The sequence below is a fragment of the Ursus arctos genome, unplaced genomic scaffold, assembly GCF_023065955.2.
Source record: "Ursus arctos isolate Adak ecotype North America unplaced genomic scaffold, UrsArc2.0 scaffold_2, whole genome shotgun sequence".
Lineage (NCBI taxonomy): Eukaryota > Metazoa > Chordata > Mammalia > Carnivora > Ursidae > Ursus > Ursus arctos.
The window spans coordinates 31,349,201-31,367,790 of record NW_026622874.1 but is presented as its reverse complement, the minus strand read 5'-3'; the positions used below and the strand labels follow the sequence as shown (position 1 = coordinate 31,367,790).

The following is an 18,590-nucleotide window of genomic DNA, read 5'->3' as shown; positions in this document are numbered from 1 at the left end:
GGGCAAAAAGATCAGAGACAGAGCAAAAGTTAAGAGATAAGACCAGTCTGTGGCAGCCATAGCTACAATGTTCTACACCACTCTTCACCTGAGTAGTCCACACCCAGCTACCTCCACAAAAAGGGAGACAAGCAGATTTGAGCCAGATGAGCCTTCTGCAGAAGAGCACTGCCCCAATCTCCTTCACCCTGAATACCCCATTTTTTCACTGCAAAACATCCAAATGATAGTAAGACTGTAAAAGTTTCCAAACAAGAAGGAACCGCCCCTTTTTTAGTCAGTTTATCCTAGATGCCCAGCTCACTCCCAGCTCTTCCTCAAAGAAGAAAAAAGAAAAAGAGCTCTGTCCTGTCTGAAAGGTACCACTGAGTCATATACTCCCATCTACCACACATACGGTGTTATTTGAGTGGTGGCAAGGTAAACACCTGACAATCAACTCTGCAGAGTCCCTAGGCCTTCTGTTGACAGATTCCCTTTAGGAGCTCAGTTTATGAGCTTTTACTCCACAGACCAGGTGACTTTCAGACTTTGGCACCTATTTCTATTTAGATATCAAGCTTGTTTCCTAGGCAACCAGCCAGCTCCCCTCCCTCTCACTTACCCCGGCAGGGAGCCAGCTTACTATACTAGCAGAACAGGTCAAACGGAGATCAATCTTGGACAAATCAGTGCTTGAGGGAACTTTAATGAAAGCAAGAAAAAAATGCGGTGCAAGAACAATGCAGAGGGGTTCTGTTCCAGGCAGTTTTGCCTTGTACAAGTAGAATGAAGTCATCAGGTCAGAGTTTTAACTGGCATTATTTCAAGCATTGTTCCAACCCCTTCGTTTTACAATAATGAATCTGAACCCTAGAGGTTAAATGACTTGGTGGCTCAAGGTCACACCACTGAAGCAGAGCTGCAGCTAGAACGCTGGTGTCCAAAGTCCCAGGCCAAATCTCCCTCTACTATATTACACTAACATTGGGAGGTTTAAAAAAAGAAAGGGGGAATACAAAGGGTGATTTTTTCCATAAATTAAATCAACTTGAAAAGCCAGGCATATGTGGAGAATCAGAGGCCACTAACATTGTTAGAAAGAGGAGGTTTAAAAGCTGGTTAAATCTGAATAATAAAAAATACCGGTATGTACAATATTGTAAAAAAGATGGCATTCGTGACTACTGGGCTGGCAGGGCAGGGGGCAGTTGCATGCTGGGGGTGGGCTGCATGGGCTGCCAGCTCTCTTGGGTTTGGAGGATGCGGTACAGCTGCTTCAGTTGAGCAACGATGTTATCTTTGATGTCTGGAGTTGAGATCTGCAGGCGGACACTGCCACTGTCAAAGGACCGTGTAAAATCACCAGAAAACATCTCGTAGATCATCCGAGCGACCACTGGAATGACCTGTTCAGGACACAGAGCACACAGGTATTCACTGAAGAGAAGGGATTTTTAAATAGCAGGAGGGACTCAAGATGATAGAAAAAACTAGTGAGGCCCCAGGGAAGCCCCCAACCCTTATGTCTAGATACAGGGTATGCCTTCTTCTCTCTGGACCATCCTGCTAAGTTTCACTCTAGAATTTGGTTCAAATGAAGGTAGAGAACCTATATGTTTCATTGCATCACATGCCTAAATAAACAGCTGCTTATTTAGTAAGACTTACCCACATTTCATCTGTTGACTATCTTTTCTACAAGTCCAGGGACCAAACCCAAGAGGTCTTGCTGCCACTTACTAAAGTAAGGTTACATTCTTAAAAGCAACTCAAAAGGTTTTTCTAAAAGAACTGGAAAGGATCATATCCTGTTAGGTTTCAGAAAGACTCTAATGTCAGTAAGAGAATGCAAGATAAGGTCTTCACTAAGCCAGTCATCCACTTTGAGGACCCTGTGTGCTCCAGTTTGGTCCTACTTTGATAGGACCTACTTGATTCTTACAATATACAAAGCTTGAGTCCGCTGTTCTATCTGATGGGATTAAAATGCACACATGCTGATGGATCTTTGCTCAGCACAACCCTAGTCCTAGGGGCTAAAGCACTGGTAAACAGGGAAAGAGTTGTTGATACAGCTTTATAGCCTCACCTGAACCAAGATGAGTTTCCTTTCCAGGGGTTTCCCATCTGGCCATTCTTCCCCAAAGCATAAGTAGATCTCAAATGGTGGCTGCTTCTCTATCTGTCCTTTCTGGTGGGCAATGAGATCTGCAGAGGGTGGAAGAGCAAGTTTGGTGTACTGGGCCATTCCATATCCACTCAGTAAATACCATCTTCTGTGCTGTCCAGTATAGTGGTCACTAGCCACATGTGGCTATTACATTTAAATTAATTAAAATTAAATAGTTCCTTAGCCATATGAGTCACAATTATGTGCTTAATTGCCCCATGTGGTCTATTGTGGACAACACAAATAAAGAACACTTTTATCATGTCAGAGGGTTCTACTGGATATCACTGAACTAGACTTGGGGTTCAAATTATATTATAAAATCCACATCTCAGTGCTCTCCCTAAATTTGTCTGCTTGAATTTGCCACCCAGATATTTCCCAAATGAGAAGAATATGTTTTGCTGATTATGATGAAGCCAACTTCCAAAGTTAAGGTGGCACTGATGGCATTTGGCGGTAATGACAAGGCTGTCTCCCTCTTCTACCACTAAAGGAGCCATAACCAACCTAAAAATAGTTTCCAAGTACATAGCTTTGGAGTGGAATGCCCTTCTTTGTTGCCCAGGCCACTTTCATTTCCAGAACTAAGGTTCTCTTCTACCTTCACTTCCTCCAGGAGTTTTTTGTTAAGATCTTTGCAGATCCAGGAAAGTGGGTAGGGAAGGTGGAAAACCTACTTCTGGGGAGAAATTCCCAACCATCCACCTTCTGAAAAAGACTTACCACTAAGGAATGTTTCCAGGCAAAATAGTTTGACCTTCTTTTGTCTCTCAATCAGGTTGGGGGCAACAAGCGATGGGGCACATGGCCCAGACCAGTACACCTTGCACTGGCACAGCCTGATGGCATAAATGGCATGACCGCTGACCTCCAGGATCAGTCCTCTGTCCATGACGTCTAGCAGCTTACTGGTGAACAGCTTCTGCTTCTCATTGGTGATATGCTCTGGACCAGGGAACTTGACCTGCTCCAGGCTGACAGGACCAAAGAGCTCCTCTTGGTCAGGCATGGGACCCAGGTCCCCATAGAAGAGCCGGCAGCCCTGCGGGTTGCTCACGGTCATGGTCTGCCCATATTCCTTTCCACGGTACTGAAACTTGATGTCCAGGTCAGTCACTACAAGGTGAGAGAGGACAGTGAGAGTTCTGCTTTAATGCTCTGCCTGTCTATTCCCGAGACTCATGCAAGTCCATCAAGATCAAGCCACCTTTCAACCAGCATTCAGGAAGGTCACTACCAGTTACCCTTCCTGCAACAAAGGAAGACATCAACCTTTCCTGTAATATTCACTCAAAAGGCTGCCTTAGAAGCAGACAGTTCAAGGTCCATGTATACTGTCTCTGTTTAATCATTACACCCTAAGGGCTAGAATTTCTCCAAGCAAACTTCTGGGTCCGGTCTCCTCATTTATACTGACTGAGTCTTCACATCAGTAGGCATCGGAAGCAGCTAAAAACTAACGTATCTGGTTTGTGTCTCATTTTTGGCTCATTTTTTAAAGAAATCAGAAGAATAAGAAAAAATACCAAGCCATCTTGTCTTTCTGAAAATTACACACATGCACACACTCTGTGGATTTGTTCTAATAATTTACCATAAAGGGACACAGCTCATGGCAAAGTAAATTTTCACTCATCAAGCCTCAGTTGAACCCTATAGGTCTTATGAAAGCTATTAGCCTTTTGGACAAAATACCAGCACTCACATCTCCCCCCTCCACCCCATCCCTACTACCACCATGTAGAGTGTGAAAGGGAGATGGGGCAGTGACATTGATTCTTCATTGAGATCAATTTGTGTTCAATTCAGAGAGATTTTCTTTCTTCCAAAAGCCCCTCAAAATCCAAAACCTTCTTGATCAAATCCATGGCCATTAATTTTCCTATTCCTCAACTGCCCTTATGCCCAGATCCCCTAGCCAAACTGATTAACCCAGGCTTTCCACCCACCTAAGAGGTGAGTAACCTTGTGCTGCAACTGATCAGAGCATCCCCATGGGCAGGTAGATATGAACTAATGTTTCTTTACTTCTTCCCTGATGACTCATTGGCCAGCCAGGAACCAGACACAGAGGCTGCCTATAGGACAGGTAGCTATTCTATACATGGCAAAGAAATGGAGGCAGAAGGTGGGGCAGGGAAGGGACTATAATAGGAGCTGAAGACCCAGCTAGAAAGATCCCACTTACTTGGGAGAGAGCTGATCCACAGCTCTGGAGAGCTATAGAAGGGCTGTATAGGTGCCTGGGGTACATCTATTTCCAGAGGTTCAGTTTTGGGCCACACTGCTTCAGGGCTGCAGTTGCCCACACTGGCTGGTGCCATGGGAGAACCTAGAACAGAAAGATGTGCATGAGCGGGCAGGGGCACCATGTATGTACATCACCTAGCTTGGGGCTTTAAAACCTAACAAGGTCAATAGACAAGAATCAAACACTAGACTATGACTCAGTGTGGCAGCCCATCAATGATTCCCACAACTAACACAATAAGAAATAAAGTTCCCCTGCTTCTACTTCCTAATCATATTAGTTCTCCCATAGACTCATAGTTCTGAAAATGTGCATTTTGCTGAAGATTACCAGACATGTGAGTTTTCTCTGGGGTTATATTAGAATAAGCAATAATAAAAGGTTCCCTATCACAGATTTTCACCCCAGCAATTACAAAGTTGGTTGTCTTCTATAAAATGAACTCAACTGAATTAGCTGATTAGCTCTGAGTGTCTAGAAATTCCATTAAAAACAAATACTTTCACATGCACAAAACATCTGGAAGGATACCCAAAAATCTGAAAGCATCAGTTTCTTCCAGGGAAACCAAAGGGGGGTTCAGAGACAAAAAGGAAGGAAAACCTTTCAACTGATTACCTTTTTGTACCATTATGAATTTTAAACCATGTAAGACCAATATTTATGCAAAAGTATCCAATTAAAGCTTTTAAGAAAGAAAATGAAATACCCATCCTATTTTCTTGCTATTCTCAAAGTTGGTTCACTCCAAAGTCTACAGATTTCTCTTCCTAGCCTCACCTCTTAGGCATCTATTCTTCAACAATTCTTCTTCCTCTGCCCCAACAGCTCTGAAATCATAGAAGTTAATGTTTCTTCGACCCTTCATGCAAAAGCCTGGTTAAATCTACGTACCCATTTTACTTTTTTGTTTTTATTTTTTTATTTTTAAAGATTTATTTATTTGAGAAAGAGCAAGTGCAAAAATGGGGGGAGGGGCAAAGGGAGAGAGAGAGTGAACCCTCAAGCAGACCCCCCTGAGCAGGGAGCCCAACTTGGGGCTCAATCCCAGGACCCTGAGATCATGACATGAGTTGAAATCAAGAGTCGGACACCCAACTGACTGAGCCACCCGAGTACCCCTACTTTTTAAATAGATATCCCACATCTTCCCAGAAAGGATCCAAAGCAATCCATAATATAAGGCCACACAACATTCACTTGAGTAAAACATGAACAGAAATTGGAAATCAGGATCCTGGAAATAGGTCGCATCCTTTTAAGGGGTGAAAATACCAGAATGAGTCAGCCAAGGATTTGGGAAAGGATCTCATATTTCCAGATATCCAACTCAAATCACTAAATGGGAATGTAGCATGTGGCAATATAGACCTGAAGGAGCTCAATGATATTTTTCTTTTAGTTTTTTAAATTTTCAATGACATTTTTCTTAACTCATCACTTGGTTGTAAAGATATAAATGGCAGGTTAAGTGAAGGAGGGCAAGTGGACAGATAATAAGAGTCATTTCCTGATTCTCAAAGGTAAGGGAAATGACCTAAAGTAGGGGACTCCAAAATCCCAAAGGAATCATCTTGATAAATCTTCTAAGTGGCACAAGTTCTTATTTGACCCATAGCAGCCAGATGGAACTAGAAACGCAGTGACGACCTTCTCAACTAGGAGCATTTCAGTGGGCAGATCGAGTGAAGATGCTGAAGAGCACTTCACCTTGTGTTTGAGCACCCTCAGAATGTGCACTGGACAGTCAGTACCTGCTCTGTCCCAGTGACCTTCCAGCCTCTCAACTCATTTTTCCTGGGAGGCTGAATTCAAAGAGTTCATAGAAGAAGCAAGAAGTCTCTTGCAGATAAATTCTACCAAAGCCTAGTATTAAGAGGTGTAGAAACCACAAGTTTCCCATGATCTAGCCTTAGCAGGGCAGACTCTGTTAAGAAAGTGACACAAAATTTATACCAAGGGAAACAGTGGAAGAGTTTACCAATAATTTGTCAAAATAATATCTACACGTGGCCCCGAGGAAATCAGTGAAATTTATAACAACTGACTTGTATGTGGGATTGAGAATGAGTTTGTTTAATTTCTCTGAATTATCTCTTAGATTCAGAAGACGTTCTCTATGCCTGGAAGCCGCCCACTGGGATAACTGGGCCAGCAGAGTTCCCTCGTCTGTGACCCCTACTTGCTAGTAGACCAGCAGCTTGGCCGCAGGGCCTTGTCACTGCTCCCAGTGCAGTAGGGGCTGAGGGGTCACTCAGTAGTTGCCAAGTCAAAGCCCGTTCCATCCTCTTCAATCTTCTCTACCACCTACCACCCCCACTCACCATTGATGTTCAGGAAGGGGAAGGTGTCCTGGATGGGAACATGGTGTTGTGACTGATCAAGCTCATCTTCCTCATCTTCTTCATCTACGTCATTATCCTTCTCATCCCAAGGAGCAGATCCAGTGGATCCTAACCAAGAAACGGACAGAGAAGCCTGCGAGTGAGCCACTAGTGTTGCACTGTCATCCTTGCAGCTGATCCACTGTACAGGCTAGGTACTATTACTGGTAGTACAGAGGCTCCCCTGGGTTCAGTGTGCACCCCTAATGCCCTAGCCCAAAAGAGTGGTAACCTCTGGCTCTACCTCCTCCTACTGAGCTCTAATGTAAGCTCTCTTCCCTTCCCCTACCCAGGAGCTGCAGACCCTATCCCCTTCCCTAGAAATTTCTTAATTCCTACTTTAAACGTCTTGCTACACTTTAGCATCCCTTTTAAGGACTCAAGGACACCAACTTCTCCCCTTTGTAAGCTTAATGTGAGGGCAGCCCTTCCCTCTTGGCAGGGCCTCACTAGATCCATTGGAGGACAAGTCTAAGTTATCTGGCTCTTGGTATTTGCTAAGCATGGGGTAAATAGGAGGATCAGGTGGTATTCTCTTAGAAAAAGTACCCTACAAATTAAATAATCACTCATCCAACATTTACAAAGGGAACTTAATAGCTTTTAAATGTCATGTCAATTGGGTCCTACAATAGTCTTTGAGGTAGGCAGGAAAGATGAGAGCCCAGATTATACCACTGAAGAAACTGAGGCTCAAAGGTCAAATGACTTGATTCCATGTCTGACAAGGAGCAAAGTGATAAGAGCCAGGTTTGGAACTCAAACCTCCTAAGTTTTAAGTCCTCCATTTTTGAAACCACCTGACCTCTCCGCTCAGTGTTGAGTCCCAAGGGAAGCTCTTTCTACAGTAGGACTCTATACTCCCTCTACTTTCTCATGCTTTAAACAGTCGGGCTAGTAACTATTCCCCTAAGTGAACAAGAAGATTTTGCTGACTTTATATCTTTGGGTCTCTGGGTCCTTCCTAGGGAAAGGCTTTCTTGCTTTGTAACTAAACTTTGTAAGCAATGTTCAAGTCAATTCTCTCTTTAAGAGTCCAGCCCAGAACCTGGCTTACTGTCCACCTGTTCCGCCAGCAGCTGGGGCTCACCTGGGTTAATGATCGATCCCTGAGGCTGGGGGATGTCACACACTTGATATATCTTCACTGGGTTCATAGGTACTTCCTTGGTGCCATCGTACATCAGGTTGAATTCCCTGCTCTTGTTGAGAGCACAGCGGAGCTGGGCCTTCCATTTAGCTGGGTCAGGGTCATCCACCCCTTCCTGGTACTTCCCTGTCTCCACAGCCCAGGCCTGAGGAACAGGAAACCGCAGTGAATGCCTGCTGTTGCCCAGGAACACTGCCAAGTGTGCTCACCCTCTCTCATATACACATGCACATGACATCCCCCTTTTCTGCATCAAACACAACGTCCTGAAGAAAGCATTGAAGTCTGAGATGATGTTAGCAGTGGGGGAGAGTGGATATCCCGTGAGCATCTGCCTGACTGCCCTGCCATCCCAACCCCACTTACAGAGCCTGCAGCAGGAAGCACCACCCTCAGGACCAGGCCAGGCAGGGCCCGAGGGAAATTAACCCATATGCAAACACGATCTTTCTGAGAGGAGGAGCCTTATCTCAACTGTTGGTGCCAGCACCACCTGTCAAGAGTGGCTATAATAAGGGTTGAAAATAAAGAAAAGTCTGGAAAAAAGACAGTTCACCCTTGAACAATACAGGGGTCAGGAATACTGACCCCCTGTACTGTCAAAAATCCACATATTTTTGACTCCCCAAAACTTAACTATCTTACTGTTAACAGTTGATTAACACATATTTTGTATATTATAGACTACATTCTTACAATAAAGTAAGCCAGAGAAAAGAAAATTCTATTAGGAAAATCATAAGGAAGAGAAAATATAATTTATATTACTGTATTTATTGAAAAAAAAATCTGCACATAAGTGGACTGGTGCAGGGGTGCCTGGCTGGCTCAGTCAGAAAAGCATGCAGCTCTTGATCTCCAGATTGTGAGTTCAGGTATAGAGATTATTTAAATAAATAAATAAACTTAAAATAAATAAATAAGTAGACCTGTGTAGTTTCAACTCATGTTGCCCAGGCGTCCACTGTATACACCAAAATGCTAAGGGTAACTTTGGATAGCAGGATTTCAGGTAAAATTTTTTTTGGCTTGTTTTTCACATTAATTACTTACATAATAAGACAAAGGGAGACGGCATGTGATATGAAGAGTTTGGCCTTGGCGTTCCCTCCCCCTACATTCTTCAATCTGATGCATAAATAATTGTAGAAAACACGTGCCTGGAGGAGGGCAAGGCAGCATAGTCTGGGAGTTCAACTGGAGGTGGAGGGCCTCATTCAGCTGGCCCCATGTCCGAGGAAACCCCATCCCCTGCCCTTCCCTAGTTCCTCAAAGTCCCACTTCATTGGAAATACTTCGCTGCAAACACCAGCGGCTGGCGGCATGAGCTAAAACCACTTTGGCTCCTCCTCTCTGGTTTTCAGTTTCTGGGTCCAAAGGCATGTATGTTTCTGCTCACGGGATATCCACTCTCCCCCACTGCTAACATCATCTCAGACTTCAATGCTTTCTTCAGGACGTTGTGTTTGATGCAGAAAAGGGGGATGTCATTAGCAGAGTCCTCGAGACCAGGAAGTATACCCCAGCTTGTTCAAGCAGACAGGGCATGTGTCCAGTCCCGACTCCCTGCCTCTGCTTCTGACCTCAAGCTGAAATGGAAATTTTCTGCCCCATCCTTTGAGATCTCTATCTCCCTCAGTCACTCCCCCCCCACCCCCAGAGCCTGATGATCATGAGGAAGCGTCTTCCAATACAAATTTAAATCCTTCTCTTCTAGAGAAGGGCCATATGCACCCCAATGTTCATAGCAGCATTGTCCACAACAGCTAAATTGTGGAAGGAACCGAGATGCCCTTCAATAGACGAATGGATAAAGAAGATGTAGTCCATATATACAATGGAATATTACTCAGCCATCAGAAAGAACGACTACCCAACATTTGCAGCAACATGGACAGGACTGGAGGAAATTATGCTAAGTGAAATAAGTCAAGCAGAGAAAGACAATTATCATATGGTTTCACTCATTTGTGGAACATAAGGAATAGCAGGGAGATTGGTAGAAGGAAGGGAAGAGTGAAGGGGAGGTAAACAGAAGGGGGAATGAACCACGAGAGACTATGGACTCTGGGAAACAAACTGAGGGCTTCAGAGGGGAGGAGGGTGGGGGATTGGGCTAGGCCGGTGATGGGTGTTAAGGAGGGCACGTACTTCATGGAGCACTGGGTGTTATACGCAAACAATGAATCATGGAACACTACATCAAAAACTAATGATGTACTGTATGGTGACTAACATAATAAAAAATCAAAAAAAAAAAATCCTTCTCTTCTAATTCAGGCTCACTTCTTAGACTTGGGGGCACCTGCATTCATTTTGCAGTACAGAATGAAGAGGTCAGACAAAGTGGTGCTGCCCGAGGTGGCTGTGCTGGCACCATTCCATCCAGCTCCCTACAGGGGATTTCAATGTCATTGGTCTGCAGTATCTGAAAAGCACATATCCAGTTGTGCCTGGTGGTACCTGACTGCTACCTCACCACATTTTCCCTTCCGTTTATTTGATCCCCTGTGCCCACTCCCACGCTGGCCCCACCCAGCTGGCTTGGGCTGTGCTGACTTTGGCACAGGTCGACATATTTCTGTGGCTCCCTAAATCCCTGCCCCTCCGTGGAGAGCAGCCAGACTAAGCCAGAACCACAGCCCCAGCCTTCTTGCTCACAACACAGCCATTCCTTCTCAGGGCCCACTCCGATGGTGCAGCAGAGGGTGGTACCCACCACTTGGCAATCACTGCGATTTATGAACGTGACTTACTCAAACCCATTCTGAGTCTTGCTTCTGACACTCAGGTCACTATGCAGGTCCCTTCTTCTCTTCCAGAAATGGAAGTAACCGCTGCATTTTAATGGCAATTCATGAGTCCCTCCCCACACATTATTTCACTCAATTCTCACGACAATCCTGCGAGTCAGGCAAGACTGGTTTCATCCCCATTTTAATGAATGGGAAGCTGAAGCCCAAAGAGATGATATGACTTGCTCAAGAGCATACATGCAATTGATAGTAGTAGGATTTGAAACCAGCTCTTCTAATTCCTGGTCAGAAAGGGGTATATGGTAATGGGGGAGCAGAGAGGCTCGGGTTCAAATCCTGACCACACCCCTTATTGGCTGCATGATTTCGGCAAGTTATTTGGCTCCTCGGAGACTCGGCCTCTGCATCTACAACATGAGAGTAATACCTCCCTTACAGAGTTGCTGAGAATTAAATGAGATAATGGACATGGGATACAGAGCAGGCACCCATTTAATGCTACTGCCCCCCCTTCCTGCCCCCACATATCCTGCCCAAGGCTTGTCAGAGCTTGAGATCTGTGAAAGCACCCTCACTCTTCACCTGACTTCCACGGCCCTCCTGCAGCATTCTGCAACCAGAGATACAGATATAAATAAGACAAGCTTCCTGCAGCCACCTTTTTCTCAAGCCCTACGCATGCAGATAACTCTCATGAGTGAGGCTTTCAGGAATCAGCCCCAGCCACCAGCGGCAAATCCAGATTCAGACCAAGGCCATGACCAGAGGCTAGCTGGGCTAGGGCTGGGCTGGTTTACAGACGTTTTCCCTAGCACTTTTTAAATTAAAAGTGCTCATTTACTTTCTTTCTAAGTACTCTCAGGCCAATTTTCCCTCTACCTCTTGTATCAATATCTGATATAACCGAGTTGGGTGGGAAACACCTCTAGGACGGCTCTCCTTGGAGGGGTGAGCCAACCTCTTCTGATCCAATCTCAGCAAGAGCCCAGGGCATCAGTCTTGAGAGACCCAGGGTAGGGACTGGATTTCATTATGACTTCCAGCTTATAAAGGGAAAGAGGGCTAAACTCACTTCTCCGTGTCTCAGGGATGCAGAAACGAAAGCAACTCATGAGATGGAAGGCTGACCAGCACAGAGACGTTGGTCTGAAGCAGAGGCACAGGGGCCAGAGTTAAAAACCACATAACACCCCTCCCCATGACCAGCTTCTCACCTACTTCTGTCTTCGGCCAAGCTTTGGCTTCACTACATTTTGTAAAATGCCATGTGATTAAATCTTTTTTTTTTTTTAAAGATTTTATTTATTTATTTGACAGAGATAGAGACAGCCAGCGAGAGAGGGAACACAAGCAGGGGGTGTGGGAGCGGAAGAAGCAGGCTCCCAGCAGAAGAGCCTGATGTGGGGCTCGATCCCAGAATGCCAGGATCACGCCCTGAGCCAAAGGCAGACGCTTAACGACTGCGCCACCCAGGCGCCCCCATGTGATTAAATCTTGCTTTAAGTAAATAATTCTCACATCAGAGCTCTTTTTTATTTAAGAAAACATACTTGTGGAATAAAAACTTGTACTAAATGACTATTAATTTTTAAGCAGAGGTTATGGATGGGGCAAGATATTTTAATATCAAAAGAAAACCTTGCAGAGGGCCCTCTACACCCACTGTACAGGCAATGTTAGGAGCCTGCTAACACTCAGTAGTTCTGTCCTGGTCTGGAGAGTCATTCCCAGGCCCAAGCACCTCTCTTCATAGCAAAAGCCCTGAGTGAATGAAGAGCAAGAGTCATTTGCTGACCCTTGGGAGCTTCTGGAACAACCACACCAATACAGTCATTTGCAGTTTAGCCAACTGCACCTGGGATCTTTGGGGATGTGAGTTGAGTACCTGCAACCAATGGGAAAGAATAAACAGCCTCATAGACATGCCCTAGCAAGAGAAATTACTATGCCTAAGTTTGGGTACCCCCTTCATAAACATTCTCTCTGATGCATCAGCATTTTGGATCTAGCGTATTCCTCATGCCAAAATAGAACACAGAACAAAACAACAACAACCAAAAAACCCAGAGAGCCCCGACAGAACTGGAAAACATTTTAAGTCAGATGGTGGAAGAAGTCCTTTACCTTGAAAATGGTATTTTCCTCCTCTTGTTGGGGGCTATGCCGGGTGGCATGTTTCCAGGGAATCTGGAAGCGTTTGGAGTCCCTGTGTAGCCAGATGAGCCCGGGGTACAGGCCACTATCCACCTGGGCCACCAGCCAGGGCTTCAGCCGAACTCTGCGGGGGTGGAGGGCCATGATCTGGGGGATTGGGGGGGAGGGTAAAGAGTAGGGAGAGCAGGAGAATTAGGCCAGCTTCTGGGAACTTTTCCCAGCCACTGTTCCCGTATGATAGAGCTACAGTTTCATTAGATTACAGCAAAGAAACTAAATATGGGAATAAACTGTGCCAGGTGGGGAAGAAAAGAAAAGAGGTTAAAAGGTTCTTTTGATTCTTATTCCCAAGCCATTTATACTTCATGTTCTAGCCAAATCAGACTTATCATGTAAGTAGATCACATTTCTTCTGTTTAAATCCTGAAGCAGGAAAAAAAAAAAAAAAAAAAAGATGACGTCATCCCTGCTGGAACACAGTTCTTCCTGAAGAACCAAGGGCTTTGGAAGAGAAGTGAAATTGCTCTTTTCAATCTCATCTCAGGAGACGGGAGAAAAAAAAGTTATGGAAACAGCAAAGATAGGGGCAAGAATTTGAAGCACACTTTCTTTTTAGACAAGACAACTAAAGGTGATCGAGAATATTTTAGTAAGAAATGACGCCATCGTGGTGAGAGAGGAGGAGGCGGCAAGGGGTGGGTCCTGGTTCCAAAGTCCTCACTTACAGAGATGAGCAGGCAGTGTATCCGCGGGGATCCGAAGAGCTGGGCCTCGAGTCAGCGTTCCTTTCTCTGGGTCAGCCAAAGACTCTGTACCAAGAAAAACGGGTCTTGAGTTGGTTATCCACAGGACAATCCAGTGGCTGGAAGGAGACTTGGGAACATGGGAGACAAAGGCTCGAAGGACCCTTCTTGCACCTGAGTCTAGAAAAGTCCAGGAGCCCAAGAATAATCAAACGCTACAGCTCCTCACCCTAGACTGCTAAAAACAATCATAAGACAAGCTCTGCTCATAAGGCCTCCTCCGCCTGGGTCTGTTTACCTCCCCCCAGAGGCTACAGCGAACTCATTGGTTGCACGAGCCGGCCTGGGTAAAGTCTGCAATTGATTCTCATAAAAATACACGCGCATAGCAGATAACATCTGGCAACAGCCAGCACTCACAGCAGGAAACAGAGGCCTGCCCAGGCTGGGTGCCTTTAGGAAAAACTGGTCACTAGAGAATTGTTTGCCTGGGATGTTGTGTTTAGATTTTTTTTGGTGTGATCCTTTTACTTTGTTTTTACTTAAGATGAGGCCTGCAAAATCTCATCTGCTCAACAAATACGTGTTTATCAGCCACTGCGTGTCCAGCACTATGTCGGTGAGAAAGCACATCGTTTTCCATCAGACTCCCCGAAGAAATCCACACTGGAACTGCTCAAGCCCCACAATGGCCTGAGGAAAGGAAGATAAATAAGTCACCTTCCCACCCAGGAAGGTCCCCACCTGGATCACGCTTCAGAAACCAAACCAGTTGAGTCAGCTGAAGGCTCCCACTCAGAGGAGCTTAGCTGAGGGGGTGGCCCCTAACACCACTTCCTTCCCCAGCCAGACTCCCAACAAACAGGGAAAACCCAAACCCAACTCAGCTTCTGGCACTTTAAGAGCAAGGCAGAACCTGCTCTCACCTGAGCCTTCTGACCCAATTAACAAGTCCTGCAACTGAAACCTTCCCCGTGGGAGCACAGCTCACAGTGGGCAGGTGAGGTTGGCATGCACTATTCAACTGTCCCCCCACCTCACCCCCACCCCCATGTTCTGGCCTTGTTTAGGTTGTTTTGTAGGGCAGCAAGTCAAGCCATCAAACCAGGGGGAAAACATATACCATATAAGGAGGGGAGAATGCATATTCTCCTAAGGGCAAGTTCTACCTTCTTCTTCTCAGTCCCAGCCTACTGCAAAGGGGATGGAGCAAGGGAAGAGCGAATAGGGAAATGGGCAGCACATAGGTCAGCCTCGTCAGGGACTTTTGAGAATTTCTATTGCAGTACCTGTAAGTCTGTGTCTACGCTTGCCAGACATGTGAGATCCAGTTCTTGACGGACCACAGACTTTGAAGAAAAGGGCTTATCTTAGTTGATCGACAGCTCATCAAGAAAAAATTAAAGCAACCAAGGCAACACAGGGAACTGCACATAGTGATAGGGAAGGAGAAGCAATCTCATAGAGATTGATCGTTAAGATCTAGAGTCTTGGGTTCTCAGCAATCTCTCAAGATGGCACTACACATGAGCAACCCCGCCCTAGCCTGCCTTCCTCCATGCCCCACCTGCACCGCTGCTAACCCTCTCCAACCTCCCGAAAGTCTGCCAAGATCTCCCCTATCTGCCACCCAGTAACTAGGGCTCTAAAAACTGGCAGAGAGGGAAAAGTTGGAAGCAACCAAAAGAACAGAGGAAAATGGCTAATTACATATTCATAGGCTGCCCTATTAAGCAACCATTAACCACGGGGTGTCTGAAGAATTTTTATTGGATTTAGGGAAATGTTTACAACATGAAGTTAAGGGAGAAAATACAGCATACAGTGTTGACTCAATAGTGGTATCTCCATCCTGTAACAGAGCGTGCACTTGCCTTGCAATAAAAGGAATAAAAAAAGGAAAAGCAATAATACACCAGTGTAACAAGACATCCATAATGGTGACCTGGTGATAGGATTATGGGTGAATTTTATACTTGTCTATATACTTTTGTATATGATTCACATTTTCCTACAATATGTTTCAATTTATAATAAAATGAAAAAACAAAACCAAAACCAAAAACGGGGCTCCTGGGTGGCTCAGTCGGTTAAGCATCTGCCTTCAGCTCAGGTCATGATCCCAGGGTCCTGGGATCGAGCCCCACATAGGGCTCTCTGCTCAGTGGGAAGCCTGCTTCTCCCTTTGCCTGCTGCTCCCCCTGCTTGTGCTCGCTCACACACTCTCTCTCTCAGTCAAATAAATAAACAAATTTTTTTAAAAAAGGAAAAAAAACCTACAAGTAGTATTTTTTTAAACACAGGAAGCTAAGATCTTTCTTGGCCATTGGAAGGTATAAAAGATGATGACGTTCAGCTGCTGAGACCATGATACCAACGATACTTTATACCTACATAGGCTTCACAGTATTTTACATGCACTTTTATTTAACATGTTTGATTTCATCCTCATGATCTGGAAGTAGTACTATTGTCATCCCCATTTTATAGCTGGGTTAACTGAGACACAGAAAAGTGCTTCATCTGGGGCTGGGACCCAACACTCCTGAGTCGGAGTACGTCATAGTACTGAATCCTGCCCCAATACCCTGCCTTCCAAGTCCCTCCTTCTGCACACTCACAGTGTAAACCAAAATATTGACAAGATCCCAGCAGCATGAAGGGCCAAGGATGTGGTTAGGGAGGAGACTCCATGATATCCACCCCCAAATACACCTAAATCAGAGTTCTTTTTCAAAACACTCACATCACCCAAATCTCAATGCCCACAGAAACTTAGCCTAGCTGAACTCAGCCCTGGTATCTCTAGCTGCCATCACAGTGAAATTCAAGGCCTGTGTCTCCAACAGGTATTTACCCCGCCAAAGAACAAAGATGCTAACCCATCCTCTCCCCTCACACTGGGCATTGAGCAGGGATACTTTCAACCCCCCCAAGGTGCTGACTGTCCTCTCTCACACACCCATTCCAGGGAGCAGGTCCTCTATAAACACCCCCACTGCCACCTCTGCAGCCCCTGCCCAGACTAGTTTCCAGGGGCACCACTACCTCAAAGCCAAGGTTTGGAGATTGGGCTGCCAATGGTTTGGCTTAGAGTAAAACACACTTGCCAGGTAGTCCTGCTTTTTCCCCTCCCTTGGAGGGAACTAAAGGCCATCTTCCAAGTTCCCCAATCTTTCCTCCATTTAGTTTAGCCCTGCTTACGGGTAAATTCTATGCCTCTCGCCATAATTCCCATGCCCTTCCTCCCTGCTGGATTGAAGTTGGGGGCTGGTGAGAGGGAGCTACAGGGTACTGGGTGCTGCTGTCAGGCATTATGTACACATCTAACCCTAAACTACTCTCCTGGGTCAGCACCAGCCTTCACCAACTCCTACTCAAGCACCTTCTCCCTCTCCCTTCCCTGGATTCCACTTTTGACATCCACTAGGAAAGCAGGGTTAGGACAGAGACGACCCTTTTACTACAAAGCAGGCTCCCTGTAAAGAGTGGCACCCCAGGCCTCCTTTCCAGTCAGGCCTGGGAGACTTTCCCCATTATTCCACACCCACCCTCCATCCCCTTCAGGCGAAGAGGGCCTCACCCCCCCGGAGCAACCACACCCAGCGCCACCCTCCCGAACACCAAGCTTGGCTACTTGGAGATCCATGGGTGTCTCCGAGGCCCCAGATAGGGGCCTGACTGCTAAACAAATTCAAGGAGAAAAAACAAACTGGCTAGAGCTCCTGGCCGCCCTATCGCCGTTTCCCCAAACACCCACCAGGACCAAAGGCCCGCGGGCCTGGGAAATCCCCTTTGGGACACAGGGGCCAGCGGCCCAGCGAGCTGGTAAGTCCGGAGGGTTGGAGGCGCCGCCGCTCTATCCTATGGTGGGTGGGCAGGGGCCGAGAGCGGCACACTCCGGTAGGGCAGGGGGGGAAACAGAATAGAGAGAAGTGTGGGCTCGGGAGGGGCCCCGCGCTCCGGGGCCAGGACCGCCCAGAAGCTACCTAAAGCAGGGCGACAGGCACCCAGCCCCAGAAGGTCTCCCCAAACAAACAGATGTTCTCAAGCAAGGTTCATAACCGCACAAACTCAGGGGCGGGTGTGTCCCCAACCCCCCACCCCCCTTCCAAAGCTAATGTTCAGAAGTTAGCGACTCACCTTTTCTCAATCCGGCGACCAGAAGCAGACGTCCCTCCGAACCACGTCCCCAGTTAAGATCACCCACCGCCACCGCTTTCCTTGACCGGCTGGGCAAGCAACACCGGGCTTTGCGCAGGTAGAGTCTTCGAGCTCCGCTCCCAGTCCCGCACTAGCCCTTACCTGCCCGACTCAGGTGCGCCGAACTCACGTCAGCGCCTTGCCCTGCGACGCCGCAGCCCCCTCTGCCGTCCGGCCACGCCTCCCAGGTATGGCCACGCCCCCTCGCGTTCAGGATTGGCGGGTTACGAGAAATAGGATACTCTGTGCTCCTGGGCGCCCCAGCGCCGCCCAGCCCCTTTCCCACCTCACTCTCCGGCTTCTAACCCCGGCACAGAAAATTCTCAGACTCGCGTCCGGACCTCATACCTCGGGGCTGGTGGTCTTGGAAACACGGAGGTCAGATCTAAAGTGGAGAAGGTGCCTCCCCTTTCCTCTTGTCCCATAGTTACCCTGTGGTTTGGAGACAGTTTACCACAAATAAGGGTTGAAGAGATTCTGGGCTGGCCCTATTACCTGTGGGCCTGTGTAAATGAGTGGCATATGGAAAAGGGACTCAGGACACTTAGTCCCGTGGGGGAAGAAGCCCTATGGCTTCCAGGGCAGGAATTCTGCCTTTATTCTGCCTCTGACCTGAGTAACTGTAAGTTACTTGGCTTCTTGGTTTCACTTTTCTCGTCTTTTCAAGGAGAATAATATTTGCTGCCTTTTCCAGTCACTATCTGGTAATGATTAAAAGCATGGGCCCCGGAGCTATTAGGATTCAAACCCCAACTCCATCAGTTACTACAGACTTGGAAAAGTTTCTTAAGCTC

At 46.5% G+C, this 18,590-nt stretch overlaps 1 protein-coding gene across 3 annotated transcripts; it reads right to left on the bottom strand.

Moving 5' to 3' along the window:
* Positions 1-668: 668 nt before the first annotated feature.
* On the bottom strand, positions 669-17,965 carry IRF6 (interferon regulatory factor 6). 3 transcript variants are annotated; one of them, XM_026509077.4, is made up of 9 exons: positions 17,737-17,965; positions 13,576-13,659; positions 12,821-12,997; positions 7,881-8,085; positions 6,731-6,859; positions 4,344-4,487; positions 2,879-3,271; positions 2,072-2,190; positions 669-1,388 (listed from the first exon to the last, which is right to left on the bottom strand). In XM_026509077.4, the coding sequence occupies exons 3-9, from the start codon at positions 12,992-12,994 to the stop codon at positions 1,164-1,166; spliced, it is 1,389 nt and encodes a 462-aa protein (XP_026364862.1). In that variant the 5' UTR covers positions 12,995-12,997; positions 13,576-13,659; positions 17,737-17,965; the 3' UTR covers positions 669-1,163. The 3 variants fall into 3 exon arrangements, with proteins under 3 accessions (XP_026364862.1, XP_044243749.1, XP_044243750.1); XM_044387814.3 differs by lacking the exon at positions 17,737-17,965 and adding an exon at positions 13,768-14,533; XM_044387815.3 differs by lacking the exon at positions 17,737-17,965 and adding an exon at positions 13,823-14,533.
* Positions 17,966-18,590: the final 625 nt, after the last annotated feature.

Coding starts and splice junctions, on each gene's coding strand:
- IRF6 (XM_026509077.4), bottom strand. CDS start 12,994: ATGGCCCTCCACCCCCGCAGAGTTCGGCTGAAGCCCTGGCTGGTGGCC. Junction 2,191..2,878: donor CCTGGAAACATTCCTTAGTG/GTAAGTCTTTTT, acceptor CACCCTCTGCAG/ATCTCATTGCCCACCAGAAA. Junction 1,389..2,071: donor GGAAACTCATCTTGGTTCAG/GTGAGGCTATAA, acceptor TGTCCTGAACAG/GTCATTCCAGTGGTCGCTCG.